Raw genomic sequence first — 27267 nt, 5'->3', positions numbered from 1 at the left:
AGATTCTCATTTAGATAGAGGATTTTATGTTTCATTATGCCTCAATTCAAAACAATGGGATGGGATTGCTAGGTTTTATATCTTTTAATGATTCAATTCAGTAATTTGTATTTGCTAACTTTAATAAAAAAAGAAAACCGCTGTAAACTTATTTATTGTCAAAGCTAATGTTTTAATGTTTTGTATTACTTCAAAAAAATAAAAAAAATAAGCTGCTTTATAAAATAAGGAAGAGTATATTATTGATACTCCTATTATTAATTTTATTAATACAAATACGACAAACCTACCAATAAAACATGATTGTAAAGTAGCTTTGCTGCTAAAAAGAAGGAAGACCATATTATGGATTGCATCAACTTAGTAATGAGGCATAAGAATTGCATTGTTGCCATCTTAATCAACTCATTTCAAATGATTTGATACACAGACTAAAAAAATATATTTTAGTATTGTTACATGTTGTGTGAAACATATCCTGCAAGCGTATTTTTGCTTGCAAGTCTAATTTCTTGTATCTCATGTGAAAAAAGTTTAATACAAATTAATTTGCATCTAATCAAAACGAAAAATAAAGATTAAATAAAAACATAACATTCCTGATTATTCAAAGGAAAAAGATTTATTTACAGTATATATTGAACTAGAGGTCTCTAGGTGCACTAGGTTGGGTTACCCTCCCCAAAATAGTTATAAACCTTCCTAGTACCCATGAAACGTTACACATGAAAGGAGTACCATATAAGTTCAGCGGTTAACAAGATCCTTCGGTACACACGAACAGACAAATATCCCTTGACTTTTATATCACAATTATTCAGTATTGAAAAAAGGTACTTCAATATATTTGTCAATTTCAGGGAAAAGTGACCAGGATTCTGACACACAATTCTAAGTGAAAATCTCACCACAACTCACTTCCTTCTTTCCACCATCCTTTTCAATTGGAATCAATTTGCTGAATTACGGCTTCTGGCCAATTCTTTCATGTCTAGCACATTTTAACTTTTTATTTTATTTCAGAGTCCAGATTTGAGTTTGGTTGGTCTGACGGAGGAATACATGGCTGAGTTTACTGGCTGTGTTCCAGGTTCTGATGCTGAGGGGTCCAGACGTCATATACTGCATATGCCCGGACCTGGATTGTTGTTTCATACAAAGGTAAACCTTTCTTGACTTCCGTAGATTACATTTAGTGGTTGAAACATTTGGACACTTCAATTATTAACCAATCAATAAAAGTTCAATTAAAGTTGTTAAGCCAACGATTAAGAAAACGCTTTTGTAAAACTTTGGGGGCTAGTGTCCCCTCCCTCCCCTACAAAACCTTATCATTTAAAGTTTTGCGCGCAAAATTCAAAATGTTGTACATATTTATTTTCCTATTCTTCTTTAATTTTTAAATTTTCTAATGATTCTACAGTGATCTTGATTTGTGTTGACTGTTAATATTTGTTTTTTAAATAAAATAATTAATTTCTTTCATCAGGATAAATAAATAAAAAACAAATACAAACACTTCTTTCATTTGTTTACTGATGGCCTTTAAATTGCATTTGAATATTTTCTATTTTGCCGCGTCATTTTTACCCTTCCTATTATTGTATATTGACATAGACGTTGGTAGTATTCAAATTTAGTTGCAGGAACAAAGTCTTGGTAAAACAAGCAAAAAAAAACAAATAATTGTTTATTTCTAATTTGTTCTGAACGAAGAATTCTGGAATTGAAAGAATTGTTTAGATTTTCAAAAAGAAATATATATTTAATGTTATTTTAAATAGTTACTGATTTATTGGAATTAAGTGTGGTTGTTGCTATAAAATACACTGGCGGGCACGCCCCTAGAGGACACTTGGGGCCCTTGAGGGGGGAAAGGGAATTCGACCACCCCCTCTTATTTCATTCTTAGCTTTTGAAAAAAAATGTAAAATGATTTTTTTTAGGATTGGTTAATTTGTTTTTAGTGGCGCTTTCTGTTGGGAGAGTGATTGTACCCTCCCCCAAAATAGTTATAAACCTTCCCAGGACCTACGAGACCTATTAGTTTAGCGGTTACAAAGATCCTTTGGCACGGACAGACACACAAACACAGATCCTGTTACATACCACTAAAATACTTACACTAAGCTATAGTCCTTTATCCATAAACAATACATATGCTTTACAAGTTCCTTTATACCTGTAAAAAATTGAGAAAAAGTATTGTACATTTGTATATGAAGGTGGAATGACTCATCTTGATTTAATATTGTGTCTATTACTGCCAGATATGCATACAAAGTTGCTTTAACTAAGTATCACATAAAAAAGTTAGACCTGTTTATAAGCCAAGGCATTCTCATGCACAATTTTCAACTTCCTTAGCTTGGAATTGATTACGTTACCTTGCTCAAAAGCTAGCATTTGATTCTCACTTTAAAAAACACAAATTTGAACCTGTTTAAAGGCTGAGGCAGTCCAATGCTTAAATTCTAGAATTAGACCTATCAAAAAAGCTAGTGTGATTAAAACAAGAAGTTTAGTCAAATCAAAATCAATCAAGAAAACATACAAAAATGATTTAGGAAAAACAGTAGAAAACCTAATGATTTTTTTATACAGCAACTTTGAACGTTTACACTTCCCATTTTATGGTGTTTATGTAGAAATGTAAATTATTTTTTTACTATTCTGTTAATAATATTACCGTAGCACACACCTTTTCCAATATCTATTTCATCAATTAGAATAACACAACATTTTATTTTTGGCTTAACTTTGTAATTTATTGATTGTTTTTATCATGTTTTTTACCTAGTTGTTTCGTCCCTAGCATCTAGGGGATTCTGTAGGAGGAATGGAAAATAGCCTAAAATCACGCAATGATATATATGAGGATCATCTGAAAATTACAACCCATTGAGACGAGCAAGTGCAAAAAAACTTGATTTAATATGATTGTAAGGACTATAGAAATTATGAATTAAAAATTCATAATTTTTGCTGTTTTGAAAGTTAATCTTATTGGAATGATTGTAAGATTTTTTAACTACCGTGGTCGACCCTGAATTTCTAATCAGTACATATTAAGATATTAACTTATTTGTTGGCTGGTTGGTCTGGCAGTTTGTCTGGTTGTGTATTCCATTTATAAAACTGGCAATTTATCTGTTCTCTCTTTTTCTGTTATTCTGTATACTTGTTTTAGTCTGTTTGTTTATCTATCTTTTTTACTACTTGTTATTTTTTCTGTTTGTATATATGTCTATTTAATTATCTTTTATTGTAACTTAAATGTCTGTTAGTTTTTAGGTATGCATATTTATTATTTGTAAACCTTAATATTTGTTTGTTGATTTTCTGTCTTTGTATTTATCTCTGTTAGTCTTCAATTTTAAAAAGTCAAACACATTCTCCTACTGGCAAATTAACATGATGTTTTAGTCTTAGAAATCTGAGATAACTCGACTTTTTGAAAAAGATGTAGTAAAGTTACGTTAATTCGCTTGTTATAAAACTTATTGTTTTTTTTAGGAGAAAGGTGTTCCATGTTCACAGATATCAAGAAAAGAAATGGAGCTCAGATTTCAACAAGATCCAAAGGTTAGTCTAATTACTAAATATTATTGACTAACGGCAACGCCCCCTAGAGGCCTCTAGGATGTGGTGTGGGGTCGAATTCGACCCCCTTTTTATTATTTAGAAAGAAAAAAACTTAGAACCATCCCCCAAAATAGATATAAAACTTCCCATGTGAAGCTACACTGTAAAGGAGAACTTTATCGGTACAGTGGTTAGCAAGATCCTTCAATACACACAGATAGACAAATAGTCTCATGGACATCTTGTTACTTTTACATAAAGATTATAAAGATAAAGTTCTGACACTCTACAAGTTTTAATGTTCGTTTGTATTACCGTTTCAGAGCTTCGCTTTTATGGATGTTGTCATCCTTGTTTTTTTGTTAATTTTAGTTAAACAAAGAAAAAATTTAAATAAAAACATGAATATAAAATCTACTTGTTGATTTTGATATCCATGATTAATCACAGATTGACAATTTGTTCAATTTGCATGATAATTTTAATTTCTATGCATACTTAATTGTATATTTTATATACAGTTAACAAGGTCTAGGAATTTTACACTATTTATCAAGAATTATTGGGCTGATTAACAAGTTTTTCAATTGGAAATTTTTTATAACTGAACTGTTAAGATAATTTATAGTTTCTGCAAAAGATAATTAGCATAACATAACAATTTTTAAACATTGTAAATGTAATTTCATGTGGCATAATTGACAGCCAGGACGGGCAAGTGATTTATAGAGAAGAGGCACAACGTTTTTATGAACATTTACCAAACATTTCAGTCAAATCACTTTTTTTTAAAGCCAAAACCTTAGACGGACAACTGCTAAAATAAGAAATGATATCCTAAACATTAATTTTGAATAATAATAAAAATACCAACTATCCCTTTAACTTGTTGAGGTTGTTTAATAACTACATAATTTTCAATCAAACTTTATTAATATGAAAATAATTAACAACGTGTTGCTTGTTGCTGAGTTGAATTAAGTTTAATTTAACACTTTATGATTTTCCAATGAAAATATTTACATAACAGAAACCACAAGTAGTTCCCCTTATTATACTGTACATAATTTTAATTTAATAAAACCGTTTATACGTACTTTTGAAATGGATGTAGAATATATGTATATACGAGAATATTATGACAGTGAAAAAAATTGTCGTCAATTTAACTTGCTAACATGGAATGATTGCAAGTTGGTTAGTTCGTACAATCAGTAAAATGGGAGGGGAAATGGTGTAGTGGGTGGAAGGATAGGGAATCGTTATATTAGCCCGCTGCGTGTTTCACTTTATTAGAGAACATGAAAATCTGGGGTAGGAACCTAGTAAAAAGCTGATTAAATTCTGTAGATTCTAAATTTAATAGAGATTTTTGAAGAAAAGACTGCTTAAATAATTCTTAAACGATGTATGCTTAATAATCTCGCTAAAATTGCATAGATAATATAAGAAAGGATTTAAAACTAAAATGATTTTGCCAATAACATGCCAAATGTGACGATTCTTTGGTTTGACTATATTACCAGAAATTCCGATATAGGCGAAAATAAAGAAAAGGCAGACGGGTAAAAATAAAAAAAATATAAGAAGTCTTTAGTTTGAGAAAGGATTTTATGGACATTAGTTACTTTCAGAGCAGCTTCGCTACTAAAAAATAAACAAGAGAAAGTGGTAGGAGTATCATAAATCTGGTAAAAGTGACAGGGCTTGATTTTTATTATGACTGTTATAGCTTTGAATGATGGCATACAACCATCATATGTAGTCATATCACTAGGATAGGGTTCTAGGCAGTTATACCACTATTATTGGTCTTTGGTAGTACTTTTGTCATGGACTTTTTAATGGCTAATTATAATATTATAACAATTAAATAAATATATAAAAAAGTATTTTATATTTATTCCCGAAAAATAACTGAAAAGGGTAAGACACAAACCAATTTTATGTTGTAAAACTATCAATAATATTAACACATTAATAAAACCTTTGAAAATGATTACAAAATAATAACCAAGAAAGCTTTTCAAAGAGGCCTTTTTATAATAAACATTTTATCGAAAAGGCCTCTGAAAACATCAAATTTAGTGAATTTTAGCTGGTTAGTTCATTGACATAATCCGCTAGCTTCATTCACATTAAACCCCATAAACTAAACACACATATACAACCATATGTATGTGTATATAGGATACATAGTTTATACATTGCTATATGACATTGACTTCTTGGGACATTCGTGGTTTATGATCCATAGGTTAGGGGTTGTTATACCCCACCCCCCCACCCCCTCTTTTCTACCTACAAGCAGTTGTAAGTTTCTTAATCAGCTATCATTAGGCCCAATTCAATTATTTATACATTAACTTATGTATACGTCTATCTAACTTACTTTAGTTGGTAAGATTTTCTACAAGTCTTATGTGTCGGTCTCTATGTCTGTGTTCAAAAAGCTACTAAGGGGCGTGCTTTTGCCTTGTTAAATTGTATTATTGATAGCGAAGCTTCACTATAATTCACTGTCAGTAAGTCAGTCTCGCTTTGGGGGAAATGTGATGTTCTCAATTACTATTAAAGATAGACAGCTGATATTTTCAGTGAAGATATTTTGGCATGTAGTCTATACAATGTTTATTATTTATTCCGTCTAACTGCCAGTCCTTCTCTTAAAGACATAAACACTTATCTTTTTAAGGTTTCGTGAAATTCATTGCTTTTATGCATATTCTCTTTCTTTATTGTGATAATCATGATTTTTGTGCTTTGCTACTTATGAATTTTTCCATCCTTGTTTACAAGCTAAACTGATAAATGTTCATCCTTATACTAAAGTAACAGGATGTCTGTGTATCTGTGTGTCTGTACCGAAGGATCTCGCTAACCGCTGAACCGATTGGGTTCTCCTTAACAGGGTAGATTGTCATATGTCCCGGGAAGGTTTTTAACTATTTTGGGGGAGGGTACCACCACCCTCCCAAGAGAAATCACAATACAATCGAAAAAAAAATTGAAATTTTTCCGCCGCATAGGTTCGCTAGCGTAGTCTCGCTAGCGTATTCGCGCTGCGTAGACGCATGAATTTAACAATTGATAACATAGACAAGTTATTTCTCAAATTAGATATTTAAAATAAAAAAAAAAAATAAAGGCCACTAGAGGCCTCTAGGGGCGTAGCCGCTAGTAGTTTAATACACAAATATGACCTTGTTTAATTTATCTAGACGAATGAAGTGAACCAAAAATTCCTAAATTACATGTCTTCCCCAATAAAAATAAACACACAATTATTGTGAAATCCTATCAGGGAAGAAGGGATAAGATAATAGGAGGTAAATTTATTTGGATGCTTCACATGTCTGTAATAGTTATTTATCGCATCGTATAATAGACAGCTTTCCGTGGATATTAAAATAAAAAAATAAGAGGGGCCAAAGCCTGGGCTAACAATTAAAGCTGGTTTGAATTTTATGGTTTTATTTTAATATTATTGGAAAACTGTCTGTAATACAAGGCTATACAATATACATGATTTTTCAGTATGGCTGAGAACCGGTTATGATCTAGCGGATATCAATCGGTTTCGAAGTCATGCTAAAAATCAAATTCTTATTCAAGAGTTTGGGGAAAGGAAAAAGATGTGTAGATTAATTTTTAAGTCATTGTATTCTCCCTCCCTGGAAAATGTTCGACAAATTTGTTTTATTTGTAATTACAGTCCTGGTAACACACATCAGAAATACTGCTGCAATTGTCTTTTTCCTGTTACATACGCAGACAAACATCTAGAAACACAATGTATACAGGATAGAAGGGGACATTGGACTGTTTAATACATTAGTCACCAAAGTCCCCTTATAATAAGATTTTCTTTTAGACTTTTATTGAATTTTGGTTGGTTAGTTTATTTAGTTAATAGTCCAAACGTTTCAACCACTAATTTAATCTACAGAAGGGGACATTTTGTGTATCATCATTGTGGATGTACATTGTACATCAATTTATCGGCCATTGTCTTATCCCTTTAGACCCCTGCAATGTATAGCACCCCAACAATAATTATATAAAAGATACATAAAAAAATCTATTTTCTTGACTTATTTTACAATGTCATCAAAGTTATAGAAGAGGGAATGTCATGACCTTGAAAAGCAATGTCTTTAAGGCAAAAAAATTGACATACGATTGTATAAAGCAGTAAGGATTATTTTTCTATATTCATAGCCCTTACATGTTATGGACGAAGCTGCTAATTTAAAAAAAATCCTTCATAACTATAAAAACACAGATTGAGTGTGCATGTATGGCAATATGATGGCGAAAAACTAATGCATATAATAAAGCCATACGCCAATGAAGCAATGAAGTTTGTTAATGTGAGACTAATTTCTAAATATTGGAGGCATTATTACCAATCATTACGTTAGTGTCTTACATCCGGCCCAACAAAAATATCAAAACATTCACTGTTAAAAATATTTTGTTCGCAGATTTTCTTCGTTTTAAATGTTTCTTTTACTGTATTGTATATACAAGGACATACTTACATTTTTAGGATATTTATGAATAAGATAATTATATCACATAAAAAAATGTTGTTAATAAAAAGTTAAAAAACAACATGTTTAAAATGGACGTACGGACTTTCTGGTAACAATTGTAGTGTTGCTACGCTTTCTAAATAGTAAATAACTGTTATATGAAACATCATACAAAGTTTGAAGTCTAAGGATAATTCTAACATGTTTAAATTACGGACGGACGGACCGACCGACCCTATCATAGAAAAGCTTCGCTTTTAGAAACAAGTTAAATTTCTAGTTTTATTACTACGGTCTCAATCTTACAAAGTACAAAAACAAAGCTTCTTTGAAAAGTGAAGCAAATAAACCTTGTTATCGCAGAGATTTTAAGTAACAGATATGTTTCAACTTTCTTTATTTTGCCCTCTTATACCTAAAATATTTTATTTTTGGCGCTAAAATTAGGTTCTAATCAAATCATCAACCCTTTGAGCGATCACTAAGGCTTTAATTTTCAGAGATTAGAAAATTTATAATTATGTGGCTAAGATAATTAAAATTGACTAATAATAGATAATTATAGAAAACTTCATTTGAATATAGTATTAGTGTAAAATTTATTATTGAACTGAATACATTTTTTAATTTTCTAAAATATTTTGAATTGTTATGTTTAAGGGCATAATATATAAACTATTCTTAGAGTTATTTTTAAGTTGTAATATATAAGTCAAAACGGAAAAATAAGTAAAAAACTTTTTAAAAAATTGTCAGTTTATATACCCCCCCCCCCCCCCCCCAGAAAGTCGCGAAGCATATTTTTTCAGACGAGGTTTTATTTTTTACCTTGTCTTTTATTCATATTTGCGTAGGAGAATTAAATATATTACCAAGGCATCCAAATTATAGAGTTTCACTTTTCTCTAGGCTTTGACCATCATTCAGTCTTAAGAGGCGAGGATTCTCTTTAAATAACTCCCTTGTTAACCTTATGACATTCATTTATCATTGCTTATAAACCTTTGTATTTCTACGGGCCTTTTAAAGCTGTAATAATGATTTACCACTTTATCCTCATAGAGTTCTCGCTAAGGGCACGTAAAATTTCTAAGTTAAGATCAGCTGTTTACCAAAAATATCGTTTTTTTTTGTAATTTCTCTTGGAAAGGTGGTGGTACCCTTGCCCCAAATATCTATAAACCTTCCCATGACCTATAAAAAGCTACACTGTAAAGGAGAATCATATCGGTTCAGCGGTTAGCGAGATCCTTCGGTACACATAGACAGACAGACAGACACACAGTGATCCTTTTACTTTATTATAAGGATGCTAATTGATTATTTGGTTTGTTTGATAGCTTAGAAAGATGCTTGTTCTTGTTTTATTATTTGTCGTGCCCTAATTTTTCAATCCTTCAACTCGTAATCACCTCCCTCGTTTCTCTGTATACTATACATGCCTCTGCTGAAATGCAGATACTATATATCAAAACTTATCTATAGATCTTCTTTTATTTATTTCTAAACCATGGATCGTAAGATATATGACAGTGGATGATAAACCAACGACTGAGAGAACGTGTGCATAAAAAGCTTCAGGGATAAGTAAAATGTATATGTAAATTGTAAATATATTGAATTTATTTATTGACAGTTTGTAAGAAGGTAAATTCCTACCTAATTATAACTATTCACTTTAAAATAATTTATGGAATAAGACATCTAAACTTATATGCAGAATGATTTCTGATGTTTTCTGTGTACAAAGTGAAATTTTTATTTGTCGTCAATATGAAAAAAAAACTTAATGATATTACCATTATCTATGGCATAGCATAGAATCAAAATTGGCTGTTGGTGGTCAAATCAATCTATTTTTTTAGAGAAGTTCCTGGGATAATACATTAGTGAATAAATCAATCTTTAACAATTTGTATGTTAAGACTGCCTTAGGTATCCAATTATAAAAAAGAAGCAAGGGAGTTTAGATTTTTAGTGCTGTTGTCTTATCCCTGTATCCCTGCTATTTTCTCTCATCTCTGTCTATTGCTAGATTGATAGAGGTCAAACTTTTTGGTTATTACATATTCGAGTTAAATTTAGAGATTATATACCTATCCTTTTTGTAGTGGGACAAATTGACTCAATAATCAGCCATGTGACGTCATAAAAATGAGGGAGATGAAAGGAGAATAAAAAATGATGGATAATTACTAATTTCTATTACTTTACATGGCTGATTTTTGTGGTACTTTGTCCCACTACGTTTTTTTATTTAAATTCAAATGTTGTAATGTCAAACTGTATGCTTCAGTTTAGCGTCAAATCTTTTAATTTAAATCGAAAAGTAATGTGTTGACTCATCACTAAAGTTTAAAAATGTTTAACTGATATTATAAACTTATCATTTTTAGCAAATTTAGCATCAAGCTTTAAACTTCGGTTTTATCCTAATTTGAATTTTGCTTTTTTGCACTAAATAAAGTTTCTGTCGCAACTAAGAAGGTGTATGATGAATCTACTTCTCATAGCTCTAATGTTTGATGGGAAAGGGGGTTTTGTTGTTGATGGGGGTCAAATAGCTATCTTTAGGGAAATCCAAACTAAATCCTAATTCAATCAAAATCTTTCAAGCCAATGTTATTAAAGATGAAAGTTGTAAAATTAAACATCACCGCAAAATGACTGAATGCTTTTGATATTTTAACAACTCTTTGTTCCCATATCATTCTTATAAATGTTTACTTATTTTATAGCTTATTATTGCTACACTACTTATGTAATCAGTATTGTTAAGATATTTTTATAGTTATCATGAGAAATGATAAACTGATTTTAAAAACTTTGACTGTTGATGGCTCTAAGCATCCACCAACCCGCCTGTCTGCATACCAGCCAAGCAGAATATTTTACAAACCAATTCCTGGATTTTTTGTTTGTTTATTTTATATTTAGTATTTTTGGATTTTTTATAGTGCTATTACAAAGACTATTTGGTGCCTGAATGTTTTCAAAATAGAACTTTACTTTTATTAACTTTAAGACTTTTGAAGCTTCTTATATGTTTGATCTTCAGCAAGAAGTCCTCAAAAAAGAATATAGACCTAGTTTTTTTTACTTCAAAAATGTTCTGTTTTTTGAATACCAAAATAAGAATAATAGGATTACATGTGTTACATGTTATCAAATTAATCCACATCAAATCAAAGTGGAAAATACACACTGTTCTATCACTTCCGCTAAATATGTAACATAAATAAATACTTAGTGCAATAAATGTACAAGTATAGATGTATAACCCAGACAACTACCTGGTTTCAGTTGTTGGGACCTTTTTTGCCTGCAAGCAAATTGCTTTCTGCTCCTTTGTAGCGACTTAGCCGTGTAAGTATTTCCGATGCTATTGGCTGATATTCAAAGACCCAATTGAAGGTCGGTACAGGGTCCCCGTGAACACACATTTATTTAACCCTTGCATTTTCTATTCTTTTACTTTAATCTCAATACATAAAATTATTATTACAGATCAAACTTGCCCCTTTTCTTACTTTTATCATTAAGCACTACCTCTACTTTATTTTAGATTGTGTATTATTGCGAATATGAAACGCATTGTGGTTATTCTGAGGTGGAAGTGATAGTCCAATAAAATATACACAAAAGTAACACTTTAAACTTGTACCATATGCAGACACCGATTCAGGGAGGGAAATAACAATGGCGCTTAATATAGATTTCTTTTCTTCCCCCAAAATAATGTAAGGTACCAAAAGCAGCTTTTAAAATCAATAAAATACCAATAGGGGGAATAATGATTTATCATCCATATCTCTATCCCTGAAATTCTAGGAGACTGATTATAAAAGGTTTGGATTGACTTTGAAATAAACAATTTTGGAAGGGTTATAAAGAAATACTAATTTTATGCTGCTAGTTTTATCCGGCTGATTTACATCTGCAGCTGAAGTCAAATCCTGATTTATTTCTGCTTTAAATACAGTATATATTTATTTAACGATTTCTTCAAAAAAAAGCGGCAATTGATTAGAGAGGGCGAGCAATTCTCCACATCCAATTTTGATATTTTAAAAAAATTGTACGAGGATATTTTTTTTTTTTTGGGGGGGGGGCTATTTCTTTTTGGACGGCGCGGTGGTAATAATAGGATGTGGAGATAAGGCAATTAAAGATAAATTATTTTACCCTCATGCATCTCAATAAAAAAATATCTGTGGAAAAGTTTAAACATTGTTGCTTTGTACAATTCAATAATTAAACCTTACTTTTTAAAGTTTTAAAGATAACAAATGATTTTAAAGAGTTAAATTTAAAGAAAAAGAAAGATAAAAATAAGTTAAAAACATTTTGAATAGGATACAAAAAGAATAAGGTCAACCTTAAATATTTGACCCATCCTCAGTTTGATTGATGGATGGACGCTGTTAGTCAAATAATATTCAATATGCTATGTAAATAGATACATTTTTAAACATAGTCTAAGATATTTTAAGTTTTGTTATGGTTTTTCACATTTTTCCCATGAAATTTATATTCGTCAAAATGTTGTCCAAAATTCTAATTTGTTAATGTTGTAGCTAAAATACTTCAGAATTTGCATATGTCGGTTGGTTGGCCTGTCAGTATTAACGTCGACGACGAACTTTTAAAGCATGATTTAATGACTTATACCATTCAAACAGTGGCGTGCACAACAATTCACCAGGGGGATGTAAAATTATACTTTAAGCATGACTGATAGACCGACGAAAAAAGTAAATTACATACTGGATGCTCATTGGTATAAGGAATCTTTCCAAAAAAATTCAGCCGTCTATCTTAAAAACAGCTTACAAAATCACACTGTTACGGACTGACTGACTAGCGGCCGACAAAGTGAATTATACTTTTTATAGAGAAGCTTCGCTACTATTAAAATATTTATTAACAATTATTATATTCTACTCCTAGCTTTGCTGATATGGGACATTTTTAATCTTGTTTATACTGTTATTACAGCTAAATATATGTTAAAAGTACACCAAGCACCTTTACAAAGATGTAATCTAATAAAAGTTATATAATAGAATGTCATGAATTTGTTTTGCACGTTTAGGCGGCGTGCCTGGTAATTTTACGACTGTTGTACCATCAAAGCTTTTAAAATAAATATGATATAATCTTTTTGAATGTATAATTGACCAAGTAAACCTAGCTTGGTAATAGATTGACGTCAGCAAAAAGTGTTTTATATAGGAAATGCCTATCCTACATTTTATCAAAAAATCTTATGTCTTTAACCTTTGATTTTAATTTGTGTTTTTATAACATAATAATGGATTTATTATTACCTGGATCTTACACCAGATAACAATGTACTCTAATAAAGTGAAACTTGTAGCTGGCTAAAATAACGATCCCTCCAATTTATCCCCCTTAACCGCATTCCCTCCCCTCAGTCTGGATGAATGAACTGACCAATAAGTGATGTCTATGTTGGCAACCTATTTTTTCCTGTCATAATATCCACGTATATTTTATAAACATACAATATTGCGCAAAAAATTATTTAATAACTTTTATTCAAAAGTTTGAAGAGTCCTGACCAAATGGTAAAGTTAAATGTGCGCCTATGATTATAAATATCTGAAGCAGTACATGAACTCTAGACTTCTAGCTTTATAACTACTGTGTTACGCTTATGAATGGCTATTTTTCATGTCTTATAAAAAGCTGGCTTTACTAATTGTTTAATTAGTTACAATTTAAATTAAAACTTTATTTTGTTATTCATTTAAATCTTTAATTCACAAAATGAATTATTTTTCAATTTTATGATATTTAAAATAAACTTTAGGGATCTTAAGGGATAAAACAATGAACGACAAATAACAAAAAATCTCCCAATCATGCTAAACAAAATTATCCCTTCTGTATGATGAATGTATTAGTTGAACAGATTGAAAACTGTCAGTTTAGAACTTACCAATCAATTTAGTCAAGAACCCAAAGATTTTGAGTCAACGAATAAGATATCGTGGTTATAAACTTTGGGTACCAGTGTAGTTTACATTTTAATGTCCCCTCTTTCCCTAATAATATCTTTTAAGGTTTTAAAAATTAGAACGAAACGTAGAATTTGAAATCTTATTTTTTCTTAATTTTCAACTGTAGTATAAAGAGCTAGCTGCAAATAATGCACAAAAAATACGATATACCGTGCGAATCTGACCATTAGAACAAAACTGTCTGGACACCCACATTATAATTATTAGTCTGTTTATCAGCAGGGGGTAATTCTATACTCTGTTCCTCCCTGTATTATGCCTCTTCACCAATATTAGATAGATAAACTCAAAAATTTTTATTAGGGTTTCTATTATTCCGTAAACCATGTAAATATTGCAGTCTCTCCACAGTCTACAGTATCTACGCAGTTTAAAAGAGTCAAAAGACAAAAGTATATAAACACTTTGGATGTCCTCCAAGCATTTTATATTTTTGAGGGGGTGGGGATTCTATTATCTCGTAAACTATGTAAAATAATAGAAGTGTCTCTATAGTCTTTATGCAGTTTTAAAAGATTCCAAAGACAAAATTGTATCAAACACCATGGACGTCAAACATTTTATTATCTTTTTTTTTTTTGGGGGGGGGGGGCAAGAATTTTATAGTGCATATGACATGTGTGTCGCAAGATTTTATCTATTATTACTGCATTACAAAATACTGTCTTTTTTTTCTTCAGTTCGATCTATGTTTTTCATTGAAGTCTTTGTCCATTCTAATTTATCCTACATATACAATGAGCGATTAAAAAGCGGTCTGAAAAAGATGCACTCTAAAACATTGTTCAATTATTTTGAAATTTTTAGACTCAATACAATTTTGTTATAAAGTAAATTATTTCGTAACCCTGAAGGCCAATTAAGAATGTTATAGACTAGGGTTGGGCCGGATATCCGATCTGGCCGGTTATCTGGCCGGATATCCGGTCATTTTCAATATCCGGCCGAATACCGGATATTAAAACTATCCGGTTACATGATATCCGGCTGATTTTTGACGCCAAATATCCGGTAATTTGCCGGATATCGAACGTTGGCCAGATATCCGGCCGGCATTAAAAATTAGCCGGATATCCAGTATCCGGTATCCGGCCAAAAAAGTATCCGGCCCAACCCTACAATAGACTGCTTCTAAATACGAAATTGTGATAACAGCTTTAGATAATAAAATATTTTTTTTTTACAGTACCGTGTAGCAACATTGTTACGTCTGCCAAATCAGATGTGCAATCTAAAATTAAAAGTTGTTGCTCATCATACCGTTTTGATTCGTATAACATCAAAACGAGATCATAAATTAGAGGATAAAATTTGAGAACGAATCAAAACAGTCAGATAGATAAACCGAAGGAAATAAACAACCAAAAAATTAATGTATAATTTGTTTCTTTTTTAGGTCTCCTTTGTAGTAAAAGCAGTCTCCGCTCTGACCGCTGCATTCCGTTTAGTCCAGCTTGAAGCTTGCGGTCAAGACATACAGACCAGCTGTCTCAGAACGGTCAGGCCAGGCCTACACCAGGTATAACCCTTATTATTTGAAACAGCTAGAAACTTTCGGTCAGTACATACAGACCAGCTGTCTCAGGACGGTCAGGGCAAACCTACACCGGGTATAACCCTTATTATATAATACAGCTAGAAGCTTGCGGTCAATTCGTACAAACCAGCTGCCTCAGGACGGTCATGATAGGCCTGCACCAGGCATAAATCTCACTTTTTGGTACACTTAGAAGTTTGCGGACATCAGTATAGACTTGATTTGAAGAAAATGTATGTAACATATGTTTTAATTTACGTTTCCATGGACAATTTTAAAACAATGAAAAGTATTGATTTTCTTTATAATTTGGACCGGCTACAATTCAATAAACACTGAAATTTTTACCTTTTGATAATCTTAATAGTAAAAAAATATTATAATAATTGTTTTTTTTTAGGATATTTTGGAGAATCTACACAAGTTATCCTTTACCAGTATGTCCGGTTTGCAGGTATTATTTTTTTTTTATACTAGTGGCTGCGACCCTAACATCTAGAGGCTCTGTTTGAAAGATTGAAAAAATTGCCCAAGACCATTAAGTATTAAATTTTTGAAATATTAAGCTTCAGATAAAAATTCTTTACTTTTTCATATAATAGAATATCGCAATTGCTTTAATACTCAGCCGTTCTACAAAACCCAAACACACGAAAAACTACCCATTCCCTTAATATTTAGTTTATTTTAAAATAAGGGTAATTTAATGTAGTAGGTGAAAAACCTAAAGGAATACATAGCATTTAGATATAAAACCAAATTTATATGACTGTCACTAACTCTGCAGATGTATAAATAGTTTGTAAATAATTTGCATACCTGCGTGCGCATGTGCTAAACTTCATCTAAGAATGTTTTTAAAGTGTGCTAAAACTAATTTCAAACATTAAAAGAGTAATAAAAAGGAGAAGAAGGGAGAAAATTGCAAGAATTGTAATATCCAAAGTATCATAGAATACTTTTAATGTTTCAAATATACTCTTCCCAAGTCATATAAAGTCAAAAACTTCTGCAATTTTTTTTGCACATTTATAATGTAATTCTTAGAACATAGTTTAATAGACATAAATTAACGATATTAATGAGACATTGGGCTATAAACAACTGAAATGTAACAGACTACTGGGCCTGTATGAGTTAAAGAAAAGTTTTGCTACATTCAGCAGTAGAAAAACATGCAAAAAATGTTGGACATTAATAACATGGACCTAATGTGTAGGCACAGACAGACAGGCATATATTCAAGTATATGTCACCAGTTAAAGGGATGCAAACTTTTGTGTTTTAAATTTAAAGTTTGAGAGATTTTTTATTGGACAATTATTTCCCTTCGAAGATTTATTGAAAACTTTTAAAAATTGATTTTAAATGAAAAGTTTTTTTGATCACTGAATAATTTCTTTTGAAAGCATTAAGTTTTTAAATAATTACAGGTTTAATTAAGATATCACCCATTTTATTTCAAATAAAGGAATTCAAAAATTTTAGGTATTCGTTGATTTCTCAGAGTTATCCTTAGTATAATAACGTTTAATATGGTTAACTTTTTAATTTGAAGAATTTAATTCTAATATTGCCATTTTGTGTAATGAGTGTTTCAAATATCAAAAATGTTAAAGGCATCAGGTTTCAATAGTAAAAGTTTTTCCTACTGGAGAAAATGCATTTTTCTTTTTTACTTTACTGGGGGTATGATGGTTCACTATGGGCTCCTTGACAAGAAAAGTTAAAAGGTTTCTAAAAATAAAGAAAACCTAAATACATTTTTTCTCATATTGAATAATTACTGATGTAATATAAATCTGTGTTGTTTTAAAAACATTTTCCAGATTGGGCAGATACGTCAGAATATGATTATTCGTCCTAATTATCATTAGTCTGCTACTTCTATTTTGTTTCATCTCAAATTCAACTTTCTTAAGAAGCTCATAGTATGTAAGAAAAAGGGTCAACCAGGCATACTGACCTCTTCTTTCTCACTTTACAGCTGAGTGTGCATCATATTTTTTCACAGGTTTTATAATCTTTCTATGTGTGTGATATTTATGACTACTTTCATGAAGCCACTTTCAAGCACATCTTAAGTTCTTTATTGCAGCTTTGAACTTTGTTGAAGAGATTTGCCTGTTTCTTTAACTCTTTTAGGATATGTAATAAATATCTATCCTATTTATAGATACTTAAGTCCTTTTAAGAATAGATGAAACTAAAAGAAAACTATTGAAAATAATTTCACTAAAGGCTTACTTTTGTTAAATTTACTTTGAAATATTTATATTAAAAGTACATGATTTCTATGTGTGTGTGTGTGTGTCTGTCTGCAACTAATTATCTCGCTAACCGCTGAACCGATATGGTTCTCCTTTACAGTTTAGCTTCTCATAAGTCCAGGAAAGTTTTCCGATTTGGGGGGATGGTAACACCACCCTCAAAAGACAAATAACCCTAGAAAAAATGACCTTTCCCCCCTCACCCCTTCAAGTGCTTCTAGAGGCCTCTAGGAACATAGCTACTAGTATTATTAAACTAAAATTCATCAACACTATTTTAACATAAAATAAAATTACAAACCTTTATCTAATAAAGTTATTTTTGTTATAAAAATTGTTTTATAACTTTCTTTTCTAGTTCATTCAATTAAAATATATTTGTTATAGGAGGTTGAAGGCACTAGACACCATTTCACTAAATCTGGTCGCCTTGTGGCCAATAAACAGATCCTGTACACTATACAACCTGAACATCAGTCCATCATGCCGGTAAGTCAAATTAAATATTTAGTTAAGCTTTATTAGATAAAAGCAGTAAAAAAAGCTTTAAGTATCAGTAAATGTTTTCTGTAAGTTTTTTTTCCGTACCTAAAAGAAATGTTTTTTTTTAAGGCAACAGTTTTCATGAGAACAAATCTTTTTTTATTTAACACCTAACTCCTTTCATAGTAAAGCAATCTCTAGGAAACTTATTAGTCATTCATCGAATCGTATTATAGACATCTTTCCGCGGAGATTAAACTGAAAAATTATATAAAAACAAAGGCCCAGACTAACAAAACCGGTATTAATATTAGGACTTTTATTTAAATATTCGATAGTATACATAATTTTTTAGCATGGATGAGAACCGGTTCTAATCCAGCTGATATTAATCAGTTTCGAAGCCATTCTGGAAAAGAAAATATTTATCTTCAAAAGTTACACGATTAAAATTCATAAAATAGATGTTCTTAGATGTTGATATGTGTCATGCTTCTAAATTCAAAATTAAAAGGAAACAAATTTAAGAAAAATCATCGAAAAAAAGCTTTCATACATTTTTGTGTACACTATCAAAAATACAAATTCATTACAGCATGCAATATGAACATCCTAAAGTAAAACCAGGTGATAAAACTATTTATATCATGACAATATAACCTTAAACTTTCTTAATTCCCCTTAACCAATATATGTAATTACTTGTATTATACACTCTAAAAAAAGATTTACAATGCTGTATAAATACAAGATTGTATTAATAATGTAATTATTAGGATAGCGTTACAAGGTAAATATGTGTTTTATGTAGAAAAACTTAATGTTGGTAAACATATCAACGCAGATATCAGGCTTCACATAGCCCTAGGTAACTAGCTATGATCATTTTATTGAATCCTAAAAGCTTGTGCGTAACTTTTTATAATATTGTACATAACTCAATTATAATAGGTTTAATATGGATTTGGTAAGATATTTTAATACATTTGAATCATGTAAACTTTGAGTAAAAGTAATTATTTAGGAAAAAATGTAAATAGGCAAATTTTTAAGAGTGTATATTGTTGTTGTATGAGTATGAGTGTGGTTTTGTATTGAGTGAACCCATTTCATTTCATCTCCTTAGCTACATACTCAATAGGCTTAGGATTATTACACATTTTGAAATCGCCCCGAAATTCAAAAAAGATAATATGTCTTAGTTTCAAAAAAATAAATTTCGAAAATCCCATAGATGAGAAAATTTAAATAAAGCAACATCTAAATTTAACAATTTTATTTTTTGCTCATGAACTTAAAGTTACAATTTGTTAAGTAGGTATATTTATTTGGGAGAAAGATGTACCTAGTTGAGATAGTTGTACCCATAATCTTCAGGTCTGTCAATCAAAAGCTTTAAGATTGATTTATATAGTCAATGTATATTTATAACTTTTTCATGAGGGCAGCTCGAACCCAATCCCAAGTCTCTCTAAATTTGTTTCCTTTGTTTCAACTACAAATGGTTTTATTGTCTGATCCTAGCACTAGAGCCCTTTATACAACTAGAACCATTAAATCCATATCAGTGGCATTAATTCAAATGTATTTTTTTCAATGGTGACTTTTACATCATTTTATCAATATTACTTAAATACTAAAATTGATAATATTTAATCTAGACTATCTCCTTAAAAGATCTATTCAAAACTTTTCTTAACTAAGCTGCAAAGCTTCTTTAAAACACTTCTTGTATTCATCAATTACTAATGTAAAATCCAAGCTCTTACGCAATGACGTGTGAATGTACTGACTAATTGAAGAGTAGCAGCGCCACTAATAAAATCCCCGAAACTATGCAATTCAAATGTAGGTATTTTTATTGTTGTGTTAGCAACAAGGTTAAAGATTACAGAATTGAAGGTTTATATTAGTTTTTCTGAGTTTTTGGGTATCTTTACTTTGTTTGATTATCCAAAAAATTCCAATAAAGGATAAAAAAAAGTTACTAAAAAAAGATTTAATAATAATTTAGTGTTTTGGGGTAAATTTTTTCTACTAAGCTTTTTTTTTGAAAGGGTCATACCTTCCTTCTCTCTAAAACAGGTAAAAGCCTGTTATTATTAAAAAAAGCTAAACCAAACAAACCATATAGGATATAACAATGTTAATTTGGACAGACAAACATCGACTCTTTTATATTAACATTTATTCATTTAGATCATCGTTGCTAGACAATTTTAACGGATAGATGTAGAGACATCTTTTTAGTTAGTACTATTTATGCTTTCTTTATACAACTTTATGTCAAAATAAGATTTTTAAGTATGTTACTTGTTTAAGCTAATTTGTTATGAGTTTAAATGATGTAGATTCAAATGCTGTTGATTTGAATGTTTGTTGGGGGTTAAAATATGCCTCTTCATCAAGGAACATGCATAGTGTTCATACAAAACAAAAACAACAACAACAAAATAAATCGACGTTTTTCTTTATTGTAATCAAACAGGTTTAAATACATATAAAAGTTATAAGTTATGCAAGAAATTAGAAAATAAACTATTTTAGAATGCTTGTAATTAAAACAAGGATGACAACATCCATAAAAGCGAAGCTCTGAAACAGTAGGACAAACGGATATTAACACGTGTATAGTGTCAGAACCGAATAATCAGAATATAAATGAATATAAGTCAAAGCAATATTGTGAGTAAATTTGTTGAAAAACTTGATACAGGATCATAATGTTTATGACATACTTACATTTTAAGAATAAGAAATTTTAAAAGTATCATTTTTGTTGTAATGAATGAACACCTAAAAAGGGATAAGAAGCAACACACACTCGTGCACAGGATATTGGATAGGGGGACTCAAATATTAATTGACAATTATTCATTTACAAGTCAAAATAAATTCTTCATTCTGACAGTCTTAATTTTAAAAATCTACCAGTTATCTAACAATAAATATACCAAAGCCAGCTCATTCATCAGAAATAAATTTATTTTACTTTTAATAACTTCTTGGATAATGAATATTAATGACATTTTAAGTAGAAATAATCACTCTACTCCATAGTCAAATTAGCAGGTTCCATTTCAGACATTTTGGTTTGCCTTTTGGTTAACAATATACACTCTCAAAAATACATAAAAAATTGTATTATTTATTTTTTTTTAAATTTGAGGAAGGATGTGTTTTTGTCTGTTTTTTTTGTGTTTTTTGTGTGTTTTACAGAAAACCACATGATCGATTGGATTATTTTTCAGAGAAGCTTTATTTTGATCCAGGGCGACATCCTCTAAAGAGAAAAATTACAGCCAAAAAACGAATTTAAATTGTTTGTAAATATTTTTTACAGTATATTATGAATGAGGGGGGGGGAGGGTATTCAAAGACAATGTCAAGTTCAAGAAGAATATTCCTTCTTTACCCACTTCCCTTTGTAATTTCCCCCCTGGGGACTTCCCCCTTTTTTGCCACAAATTCGGGAAAAGGATGCACAATGGGCCAGGGGAGCAGTTTTTGCTTATTTTAATTTGGATACGAATATAATTAAAAGTTTTAATGCTCAATAGATTCATATTTGAAAAAAAACCTTTTAAATCAAAAACTACAATCTACTTAAATCATATTTTATTTTTACAAAAAGCATTAGGTATATGTATCAGTATCTTCAAGTTCTTTATTCCTAACTAGCGGCTACGCCCCTAGAGGCCTCTAGGGGCACCTGCAAAGGGGGGAGTCGAAAAAAAAAATTTGCCCCCCCCCCAATTTTTAATTTTAGTTAAAAAAATTAAAAAAATTTTTTTTTTTCGAGGGGGTGATTTTTCATATTTTTGGGGGGTTGGGGGTGTTCCACCCACCAAGAAAATAGTTATAAACCTTCCCGGGACGTATGAGAAGCTACCCTGTTATGGAGAACCCGATCGGTTCAGCGGTTAGCGAGATCCTTCGGTACAAACAAACACACAGACACATAGACACACAAACATCCTGTTACTTTAGTATAAGGATTGAATGGTTGTTATACCTTTTTTGTGTGCTTTTGTAGTCTTAATAAAAACAAATATAATAGATGTTTGTAAAATGACAATTTTAATCTAATGTGCTTTTTGAATGGATCAGAGATCAAAGCTATCTAGAAAAGGTGGGGTTAGGGTGGTGTAAATGGGGGCGGGAGGGTGTACACCCCCCCCCCCACCCACTGTAGGCCTTAATCAACGAAAAGGGTAGAATCTGTGTTAATGAATCTAGGACTAAGTAAAACACATTTATTCCCTCCAGATATTTAATTTGTTTAAAACTTCAGACCTTGCTTGGGAGTTTTCAACCTTATCTAACCAATCCAAATATAAATAGCTTTTACTTTCAAAATAAGAAAAGGGGTTCTTATGGTAGCTTTGCTACAGATTTGAGGGAAATTGCCATTAAAAGCCATCTAAAAGTTACTTAAATGTCATGTATACATATCATATTATGTAGATTGAGCTATTATTATCACCTAAATGTCTAGAACTAATTCTAAATTTGTCTATATTATTGTTTCTTTGTTTATAAATGCCAAACAGCTCAATTAATTCATTTATTCAAAATTAAAATGTTTTTCTAAAATATTGCATAGAAAGAAAAGAGATTTTAAACAAATTTTAAAGCAGTCATATTTTAGGACATTAATCAGAATTCATTACATCTAATTATATATTTTATTGTCTAAAAACCTATCATTAGCAAGTTTTTTTTTGCATCAATTTTTTGAAATTTTTTAATAATTGTTCATAATTTTTTAGATGGTACCTAATCTGTATACATGTTTAAAAAAGATATGGGATTCGAATATTTTTTTAATGCTTGTAATAAATCCTGAATAATTCGCTAATCTTTCGTAGATATTATTTACATTATTATGCTTGTAAATGTTGCAAATTATCTTTTACAATTCGTTGTTTGGGGTTAGCTTTATTGGCTGCCTAATACCCTAGTTTCACAGTGGGATGTTTACCATATAAATTGGAATTTTTAATGGTTTTAAAGTAAGTTCCTTTGTGGCTGAAAATACAATATGCTTACTAGCTCTAAACTTTGACGGAAAACTATTTTTCAATGTCTTATAGAAATAGTCCACGACAACGTAAATATGATACACAGTTTCTAGTTATTAAAGTAAGCACGTGAATTATCTCAAACTTTTATCTTTTATATTTAAAACTCCATTATATTTTTAATGTGTTTTAAATTTTTAGCATAAAGGTACCGTTTTTAGAATGTTAAATAACCATCCGGTATTTTTATTATTACTGGGTAAATTTTTATGTTAATAATATGCAACATATTTTATTTCACCTAAAGCATACTTTTGTTGACAGTGACACCATAAAAAACGGCCATTTATTATTAATTTTATGTTAATTTCTTAATTGACAGAAAAAGTAGAATGTTTAAAGAGATCTTTTAAAGCCCCACAAATAAGTTTGACTATTTTTATCCTATTTTATAAAGTAGTAAGGTTTTTATCTCTAGCTTGAGATAACTACTAAACTTATTTAATTCCCCATATCAGGGATTCTTCACATTGGTCCTGTGGTGGTTTTTGGTCATTTTTTTTTTTTAATTCTTTGGATAGTATTTTTCTGCTTTTTCATTTTTCTCTAGATGCCTAGTGCCTCTAGATGCTAGGGACGAAGCTGCTAATAATACTATATAGTATATCAATCCAAAAAGCTAGCAAGCAGTAGGTACCTTTAACATATTCTATATTGATGATTATTAATATATCCTCTTTGATAGAATTAGAAGGAAGAAAATAATATTCATTTTAACTGGCAGAAAATTTGGCGTAAATAGTTTTTCAAGGTCAGGCTACACACAAAAACATATTTAATTTTTATAAATTACATACATTAATGTTGCCTCCTAGCTAATATGACAACTTTTATAATTTGTTCCTTAATAAAAATAAGGAAAACCTTAATAAGGATAATAGCAACAAAAACAAGATAATTATAATTCTTGATGAAAGGAAAGTAGAAAATTAGTAGGTTTTTATTTGTTAAACAAGAGAATTTGCAAAGGTTTTAAAAATAAGTATTCAACTTATTTAATCATATTATTGTTAAACTAAATTACTCTTTTAAAGGTTTATATTGACTACATTTTTACTCATGAAGGTGACTACGCCCCTAGCATGAAGAGGTATATAGGAGCAGAAAAATAGTCTAAAACCATCCCAAAACTAAAATTTATAAATGATATAGCCTATTACCTGGCTTATTTGATGCTTGCCTAAAATGGAGAACTTAATCGGTTCAGTATTTAAGCTACGCACAAAGTTACTTAATACTATAATATGATATGTTATTATAGTGACCTTTTTTGTCTGATATTTAAATGTTGTCATAAGTTTGGTATAAGCTATTATTAATCATACTAGGTAACGCTATTTTAAAAATAACAATAACAGCACTAAAGTTTTCCAGTGAAGTTATATATTTCTAATGTTTGGAAACAATTTGCGATCATTTATGATTTTTAGTACAAATTTTAACAAAGGTGCTGCACTGACTTTAAATATACAAATATGGAACTAATTATAAAGGTGTGCCACAGCCGGAGCTAGCCAGTGCAGAGCCCAACTTGGAAAAATGGCCTAATTACACAAAAAATGGCCTTATAAGCAAACAAAAATGAAAATTCTTTTTGTTCAAGAAAGACATTAGAACAACACCTTACATGCATTAACACACACACACACATACACAAACACACACATACACACTCTCTTACACACACACACACACACACACACACACACAAACACCTCAGGGAGTAAGGGAGGGGACAATGGATCGAATATTCAATTTTTAGGAGTCTTAGACTTTGGGGACTGGCTTAAAGGGAACATGCAAGAATTTAGCAGTTTCTAACCAATCTTGGGGACCAATTATGAATGACGTCACGCAAAATCATGCATAATCTCGCGGCAAACTAGCGCGTCAACAAAAAGATAAACAAAAACAAGCAGACAGAATATTTTGATTTTGAAAATTATTTTGTAAATTGAATCATTACATTTTTTATATCTAATTCTTGTTTAATGTTAATTCATTCCGATTAGTGCGTTGTAGAAAGAAATTATATTAAGATTATTAGTTATTATGAGCAAAGCCTTCCTATAATTAGGTCCCGCACATTTGTACGTCCGTAACGGTTAGCTCTTTTCGTTACTTTAGACATGTTAGATGTTTCTTATTGATTTAATGTAAAGGCAAAAGATTTTTGTCTTTAGCTTAATATTTCTGTAATTAATGATCCAATTAATTTCAAAATTTTAGGGAAAATTCACGAAGTCCTGAGTTGTTCAAGGTTTGTTTATCATTAAAATCTCAAGATGGTGTTATTTTATTTTTCTGTCCTGGATGCTAGGAGCGCAGCTACCAGTTATCCTAAGATATGGTACTTAAACCTTAAGATCTCTAAAATTAAGATGTACTTATGTTCTCAACTTTTTTATTTATGTAGTATCAAATTTTGACGCAAGGTATCTCATTTTTATTTCGTTAAATGAAATAACTTGAGTTAAAAGTTCTGTAGGAAGGTAATTGTTTTAGTAAGTTTTGTAATATAATTATTTAAAGGTTTTTTCATGTCTAAGCTTTTTAATAAATACAATAAAAAAATTTGGGTAAAAGAAGTTGTAAAAGTAAAATGGTCTGTTTCCTTAATTTTCCGAAGTTTAAATAATAACAATTATGGAAATGAATTGTAAACAAGGGTTTTGTTATCTAGAATCAAAGGCTTGTAGTAAAGCATCAGTTTAAGGATGGTGCATTTCGAATTAAAACAATTCAATAAGTCAAAAATTTCCACTAAAGGTTGCTATATTGCAAATACTTGTTTTATCTGGAAATATCTGGGTTTTCAACCTTAAAGGGTCACAACTTTAAAATTGAATTAACTGCCCATTGTCCCCTCCCTTACTCCCTGCAAACACCTGCACATACTTCTTTCATAAGCCCAAAAAGGAAAAATGGACATGTTTTGAGTTATTATTTCTTTATCTTTATGGTTTCTTTGGATGTAAATAATTTCTTAAATATTGAAATTTAGGCATAAAACACATTTTTATTCATCTATAATCTACAGATAAACTCATGATAGGAACTTTTTAAAATTTCATGGAATACAATTGTTAAAAATAAGAAATTGTTAAAGAAATTCAAAAGGAATATTTTGTTTATAAGTTAGTTTAATTGTTTTGGCTGATATGTGATATTTTTTGGACTAAGGGAGTGAATAGCAATTTGAAGATGTCCTTCCATCCTTTAGTTTAATTATGTGTCCATCTTTGCCATTCAAGTCTATTTGACAAAGAAACTTTTTATTAAGTTCGTGATTCAAAAATCTTTTCTTCATTCAAAGAAAAACTCGAAATTTTTCTATTGAAAATACAGAAATGCTACTACTGGCCAAGAATAAAGGTTTGTTAGAGAGCCAATGTCATTAAAATGAATCTCGCGCGTAAAAATATATGTTTGTTGTCCACCAATACATCTGTCAATTTTAATGACAGCACTCTTAAAATTTCAGTAAAAAAAAATAATTTTCAGAAAAGACAATTTTGATATATAATACTGTTGGACCTTCGATAGCATATCAGCCATGCCCTTTTTTATTAGATCCACATTGTCGAAGTAAATATTATTTTCAAGATAAATATTTTTAAAAAAACATGTCGATGATATGTCAGAAATGACAACGTTTTATCATTAAAGCAATAAATTGCTAACAATTCTACCAAGGATACCAAATTGTTAAAGATTTGAATA

General features: G+C 30.4%; 1 protein-coding gene across 1 annotated transcript in view; it reads left to right on the top strand.

Moving 5' to 3' along the window:
* LOC145313219 (metabotropic glutamate receptor 8-like) overlaps positions 1 to 27267 on the top strand; it is a 156071-nt gene that overhangs the window by 78618 nt on the left and 50186 nt on the right. The window contains exons 12-16 of the mRNA XM_080152517.1: positions 1024 to 1161; positions 3517 to 3585; positions 15567 to 15689; positions 16108 to 16161; positions 18365 to 18466. Of these exons, the coding sequence (XP_080008643.1) occupies positions 1024 to 1161; positions 3517 to 3585; positions 15567 to 15689; positions 16108 to 16161; positions 18365 to 18466 (486 nt within the window). The remainder of the gene's footprint in view (positions 1 to 1023; positions 1162 to 3516; positions 3586 to 15566; positions 15690 to 16107; positions 16162 to 18364; positions 18467 to 27267) is intronic.

Source organism: Acartia tonsa, chromosome 3 (genome assembly GCF_053477335.1).
Source record: "Acartia tonsa isolate MP-2025a chromosome 3, ASM5347733v1, whole genome shotgun sequence".
NCBI classification, from domain to species: domain Eukaryota; kingdom Metazoa; phylum Arthropoda; class Copepoda; order Calanoida; family Acartiidae; genus Acartia; species Acartia tonsa.
This window is presented reverse-complemented; position numbering and strand designations above follow the sequence as displayed.